This window comes from Odontesthes bonariensis, chromosome 18 (genome assembly GCF_027942865.1).
Source record: "Odontesthes bonariensis isolate fOdoBon6 chromosome 18, fOdoBon6.hap1, whole genome shotgun sequence".
NCBI classification, from domain to species: domain Eukaryota; kingdom Metazoa; phylum Chordata; class Actinopteri; order Atheriniformes; family Atherinopsidae; genus Odontesthes; species Odontesthes bonariensis.
Window position 1 is genome coordinate 20,477,216 of NC_134523.1, and position 6,661 is coordinate 20,483,876.

The 6,661-nt window shown below is 36.3% G+C and overlaps 1 protein-coding gene across 1 annotated transcript; it reads left to right on the plus strand.

The window, feature by feature from the left end:
* Positions 1 to 5,069: 5,069 nt before the first annotated feature.
* LOC142367853 (uncharacterized) lies at positions 5,070 to 6,661 on the plus strand. The gene is made up of 3 exons (XM_075449869.1): positions 5,070 to 5,112; positions 5,555 to 5,621; positions 5,715 to 6,661. The coding sequence occupies exons 2-3, from the start codon at positions 5,582 to 5,584 to the stop codon at positions 6,323 to 6,325; spliced, it is 651 nt and encodes a 216-aa protein (XP_075305984.1). The 5' UTR covers positions 5,070 to 5,112; positions 5,555 to 5,581; the 3' UTR covers positions 6,326 to 6,661.

Consider the following 6,661-nt stretch of genomic DNA (forward strand, 5'->3'; position numbering starts at 1 on the left):
AAAATATTGGTTTGTATAAACTTTATTATGTGATATGAAGCTCGATAAAATATAAATTAAGAACTCTGAAAGTACAGACAGAATGTTTATATCAAAGGATATTGTCCTCTCAGTGCATATGTTTACATGAAATGCTCATCATCAGAAGGAGGCTCATTTGGAATAAATAATATACCTGAGGCAACATTACTTAAATACACAAAAAATAAATTAATACAAAGGCTATCATAAAATAGCTCATTCACACACGTTAAAATCTGCATACTTTTCCTTCACTTTGAACCTTCAGCAATAAGAGTGAAGGAAATGTGTCATCAGAGCCAAAGTGACTGATATCAGGCTCACTTTGTTGAAAAAGGCAGAGGAGGTGGCAGTAGTTGTAGTGTCAGCTGCAGCAGCTGTGGTTGTAGTTGTTGCAACTGTGGTGGTGGTTGGTGCTGCTGTGGTGGTGGTGGTTTGAGCAGCTGTGGTGGTGGTTGGTGCTGCTGTGGTGGTGGTGGTTTGAGCAGCTGTGGTGGTGGTGGTTTGAGCAGCTGTGGTGGTGGTTGGTGCTGCTGTGGTGGTGGTTTGAGCAGCTGTGGTGGTGGTTTGAGCAGCTGTGGTGGTGGTTGGTGCTGCTGTAGTGGTGGTGGTTGGTGCTGCTGTGGTGGTGCTCTGTCCATTTGAACAGGCTGTTTTATGTAGAAAAGTTTTGATCAATGTCACATCAACTACCACATTTCAAACTGAATAGAAATATTTCAGGGTAAAAAAACACCAACTTACCAACAAACAGAAGAAGAACGACACAAATCTTTGCAAACATGGTGATGTTGTTTCTTTTCTCTGATATCTAAAAAAAGAAGAAGTTGGACATGGTCATCATGAGACAAATGTAAGCTTGACTGTTTAATCTTAAACAGAAAAGAAATAGCAACATGATTTCCTTTAGGGGATTAATAAAGCATTGAATTCAATTCAATTCAATAAAAGTGAATTTTTGTAAACGAGAAAAATATTTGCATAAAACACTGAAAGTGTTCATACGTTTATAAAGATTCTGGAAAACATACCCTGATGAAAAATTTATCTTGCAAAGATTCAAATTAAAGTGTTATTAATTTGGAAATTGGAATTATAGATTGTACTTACAATTGATCTCTTTGCTTCAATGTTGTCCTCAGCAGTGAGTGAAGGTGTGAGGTTTTCTGATTTCAGCTCCTCTTTTATAGACGGAAAGCTTGAGATGACATCAGACTGAGAACAAAGATGGAATAATAACACTTCTTATAATGTAAAAAGGGGTGTGTGCAGTGAAGATTGTAAGTAGTTGTGCCGTACATGTTTTCTTCCGCTGAGGCGTCACATTGTTATGTTTACGTCACTGAGCATGACTTTATTCCTGATATGACGTGTTACCTTTTCACATAACTGACATACCCACATGTCTTGTGATTGGAAGAATATTTATTTGTCTCTTTTACACATCACGGGATATTTGACCATACTTTCTGATTGAAATCAGCAGGTTATCACATCATGTTTCATAAATAGTACCACATGTGATGAAAATGGAACAAAAGGACTGTCGTCAGCATCCAAAAACAACGTCAAAAACCTCTTTCAATCATCTTATTTTTAAATTAATGTTATGTTTGCAGCTTTTATTTATATATAATTTATATTAATATGTGGGATTGATGTATTTAAACATTTACTGAAAAACATACTTTTACAGAACTGTGGGCAAAAAATGGACATGTAGTCAGTCTTAGTTTTATGTCCAAATTTCTTGAAAAAATTGTGTTTCAATTTTGTGATGGTTTACAGAAATAAGCTGTTTGAATAGTTTCAGTCAGGATTCAGAGCACATTATAGCACAGGAACATAGCTGGTGAAAGTTACCAATGATTTCCTCCTTTTGGATCTCAGTACTGCATTTACTATCAATCATTCCATTCTATTGCAGAAGCTTGAACATGTTTTTAGAATTTAAGGAACTACATAAGGCTGGTTTGAGTCATATTAATCTGATCGATTCCAGTTTATTAATGTAAATGAAAAATCTGCCTCACACACCAGTGTTAGCCATGGAGGTCTGTAAGCTTCTGTGCTTGGATCAATTTTTTTCACTTTATGTATGCTTCCATTAGTCGTATTATTAGACAGTGTGGCATAAATTTCCATTGCTATGTTGATTATTACGGTGGCCCTGAAGTGCAAAACACAACAGCAAAAGAGAAAACACAACGGCAAATCAAAAAACACAACAACAAAAGAGAAAACACAACGGCAAATCAAAAAACACAACGGCAAAAGAGAAAACACAACAGCAAAAGAGAAAACACAACGGCAAATCAAATAACACAACGGCAAAAGAAAACACAACGGCAAATCAAAAAACACAACGGCAAATCAAAAAACACAACGGCAAAAGAGAAAACACAACAGCAAAAGAGAAAACACAACAACAAAAGAGAAAACACAACGGCAAAAGAGAAAACACAACAGCAAAAGAGAAAACACAACAACAAAAGAGAAAACACAACGGCAAAAGAGAAAACACAACAGCAAAAGAGAAAACACAACGGCAAATCAAAAAACACAACGGCAAATCAAAAAACACAACGGCAAATCAAAAAACACAACGGCAAAAGAGAAAACACAACGGCAAAAGAGAAAACACAACAGCAAAAGAGAAAACACAACGGCAAAAGAGAAAACACAACGGCAAAAGAGAAAACACAACGGCATAAACCAAAACGGAAAGGGTAGGTACCCTCAGGCAAAATAAATTGTCGCTGATTGGACTGGTGGTGGTCCGTGCTTTAAACCGGAAAGACTATTGTTTACAAAATAAAAGCGCTCCTAGTGACAACGTACAGGCTGCTATTAAAGAATATTTAGATGTAAATATCCCGTCTTACATGCTGCTTTATCTCTCGATGTTAACAAAAAGATCTCAAAAGATATTGACAAGATGTTATTAAACTTTATATGGTGGAACAAAAACCACTTTATTAAAAAATGTTTAATATTGAACTCATATGATAATGGCGGCCTTAACATTTTAGACTTTTACACTTTAAATAACACTTAAATATATTTAAAATAAAAAATAAATTGGTTTAAACAATGTATCAAGAACCCATGTTCAATTTGGAACTTCATACCAATATTGTTCCATATGTAGTATCTATGTTGGGAAAAAAATTTTGTAGCTCATTGACCAAGAAAGAAGCTATTTATGAAAGAAGGATAGTTTTATGGGGATTTTTTTCAACATTATTATTACAAAGTAAAAAGAAATTTAGGCCTTCTAATTTAGAGAAAATAACATTTAGTATGAAGTTCCAAATTGAAGATGGGTTCTTGATAAATTGTTTATAAATACCAATTTATTTTGAAAGTATTATTTGAAGTGTTAAAGTCTAAAAAGTTAAGGCCACCATCATCATATGAGTTCATTATTATTTATTTTTTAATATAGTATTCTTTAATAGCAGTGTGTACGTTGTCACTAGCAGCGCTTATATTTTGAAAACATGTAAACCATAGTCTTTCCGGTTTAAAGCACGGACCACCACCAGTCCAATCAGCGACAATTTATTTTGCCCGAGGGTATCTACCTTTTCCGTTTTGGTTAATGCCGTTGTGTTTTCTCTTTTGCCGTTGTGTTTTCTCTTTTGCTGTTGTGTTTTCTCTTTTGCCGTTGTGTTTTCTCCTTTGCTGTTGTGTTTTCTCTTTTGCTGTTGTGTTTTCTCTTTTGCTGTTGTGTTTTCTCTTTTGCCGTTGTGTTTTTTGATTTGCCGTTGTGTTTTCTCTTTTGTTGTTGTGTTTTCTCTTTTGCCGTTGTGTTTTCTCTTTTGCTGTTGTGTTTTCTCTTTTGCCGTTGTGTTTTCTCTTTTGCTGTTGTGTTTTCTCTTTTGCCGTTGTGTTTTTTGATTTACCGTTGTGTTTTCTCTTTTGCCGTTGTGTTTTTTGATTTGCCGTTGTGTTTTCTCTTTTGCTGTTGTGTTTTGCACTTCAGGGCCACCGTAGATTATACTTTGTGAAACTAAATGAACAATATGTTGGTTAAACTACAAGCATGTCTTGAAGATATTAAGACCTGGATTATTCCTATTTGTCTGCTTCTAAATTTAGATAAAACTGAAGCTGTTGTCTCTGAATCTGAACACTTCAGGAAGACACTGTCTAACTACGTCATTCCTCTAGGTGGCACTACTTTGGCTTCCTTTACAACAGTGAGGAAGATGGGAGTTATTTTCAACCAGGATCTGTCCTTTGACGCACATATAAAACTGGTTTCTAAGAGCGTCTTCTTTCATCTTCATAATATTGCCAAAATGGGAAACATCCTGTCTCAGACTGATTAATAAAAGTGGTCCGTGCATATGTTACTTCAAAATTGGGCTACTTTAATTCTTCATAATTTGGTTGATCCAAAAATTCTCTTAAAAGCCTACAGCTGATCCAAAATGAGAACAATCAGGAGACATGATATTTCTCCAATTTTTACTTCTCTTAATTGGCTTCCTTTTAAATTCAGAATATATTTTAAAATTCTCCTCCTCACTTATAAAGCTCTTAATAGCCAAATACCATCTGTTTCTGTCGTACATTTCTTTTCTCTCTTTGGTCCTCCCTCATCCTAGTTGGTCTTAAATTCTAATTATCTCTGGCTATGTGTACATTTATAATTTATTTTATATCTACACAAGTACCTAAAGTTTTGTTTAATTTGTATTATTTCTAATATCAACACTAAAAACAGTTACTTTGTTCCATTTTCATCTCATGCGTTGTACTAGTTAGTATAAATTATGTGATAAGCTACTAATTTTAGTGTTGCAAACAACCAGGTATGTCACCCACTTAAAAAAGTAACAAGTCATATCAGAAAAATGTACAAATATTGATGTAAGAGTCACGCTGTGACGTCTCAGTGGAGGAAACAACTACTATTCCAATGTTCATTGCACACCGCCCTGACAACCATCATAAGGAAGACAAACCTGTTCTCAGTCTGACGTCATCTCAAGCTTTCTTTCTATAAAAGAGGAGCTGAAATCAGCAAACCTCACACCTTCACTGACTGCTGAGGACAACATTCAAGAAAAGAGATCAATTGTAAGTACAATCTATAATTCTAACTTTCAAAAACAGTAAGACTTTAATTAGAATATTTGCAACATTAATTTTTCATGAGGGTATGTTTTCTAGAATTTTGATGAACTTTTATCGTATGAAAAATTTTAGTGTTGAAAGCAAGATCTTCTCTCTTTTCCAAAAAATTCGCTTTTCTCTTTAGAACTATATTGAGATAAATTAAACTCCTTTATGAAAACCCAAAGGGAAATTATGTTGCTACAGAAAGTATTATTCTAGGAGAAATCTTTCTTTTATTTTTAGTATTCAAAAGATCACGAGAGGATAAAGAGAAGAAATGGTTTTAAAAGAGAGATCTGTCTTATTTCTGAGTGTAACAAGTTGGTGTTTTCTCTTCTGTTTAAGATTAAACAGTCAAGCTTACATTTGTCTTATGATGACCATGTCCAACTTCTTTTTTTAGATATCAGAGAAAAGAAACAACATCACCATGTTTGCAAAGATTTGTGTCGTTCTTCTTCTGTTTGTTGGTAAGTTTTGTTTTTTTACCCTGAAAGATTTCTATTCAGTTTGAAATGTGGTAGTTGATGTGAAATTGATCAAAACTTTTCTACATGAAACAGCCTGTTCAAATGGACAGACCAACACCACCACAGCTGCAGCAACCACCACAGCTGCAGCAACCACCACCACAGCAGCAGCAACAACCACCACAGCAGCACCAACCACGACCACAGCTGCAGCAACCACCACCACAGCAGCACCAACCACCACCACAGCTGCACCAACCACGACCACAGCTGCTCCAACCACGACCACAGCTGCAGCAACCACCACCACAGCAGCAGCAACAACCACCACAGCAGCACCAACCACCACCACAGCAGCACCAACCACAACCACAGCTGCACCAACCACGACCACAGCTGCAGCAACCACCACCACAGCTGCACCAACCACGACCACAGCTGCAGCAACCACCACCACAGCTGCACCAACCACAACCACAGCTGCACCAACCACCACCACAGCTGCTGCAACCACCACCACAGCTGCACCAACCACCACCACAGCTGCAGCACCAACCACCACCACAGCTGCAGCACCAACCACCACCACAGCTGCTGCAGCTGGCATTACAACTACTGCCACCTCCTCTGCCTTTTTCAACGAAGTGAGCCTGATCTCAGTCACTTTGGCTCTGATCACACATTTCCTTCACTCTTATTGCTGAAGTTTCATTATGTGGTCTACATCTAGTAAATTAAGTAATACAAAGTGAAGGAAAGTATGCAGATTTGAACGTGTGTGAATGAGCTATTTTAATGATAGCATTTTTGTTAATTTATTCTTTGTGTATAAAAGTAATGTTACCTCAGGTGAATAATTTATTCCAAATGAGCCTCCTTCTGATGAAGAGCATTTCATGTGAACATATGCACTGAGAGAACAATAACCTTTGATATAAACATTTTGTCTGTACTTTCAGAGTTCTTAAATGATATTATATTTGTGCATAATATCACAAAATAAAGTTTATGCAAACTGCAAATATTTTCTGTATATTGTC

Bases quoted from the DNA above. Each gene is read 5' to 3' on its own strand.
- LOC142367853 (XM_075449869.1), top strand. From the start codon at position 5,582: ATGTTTGCAAAGATTTGTGTCGTTCTTCTTCTGTTTGTTG. The intron at 5,622-5,714 runs GTAAGTTTTGTT...TACATGAAACAG, and splicing joins CGTTCTTCTTCTGTTTGTTG to CCTGTTCAAATGGACAGACC.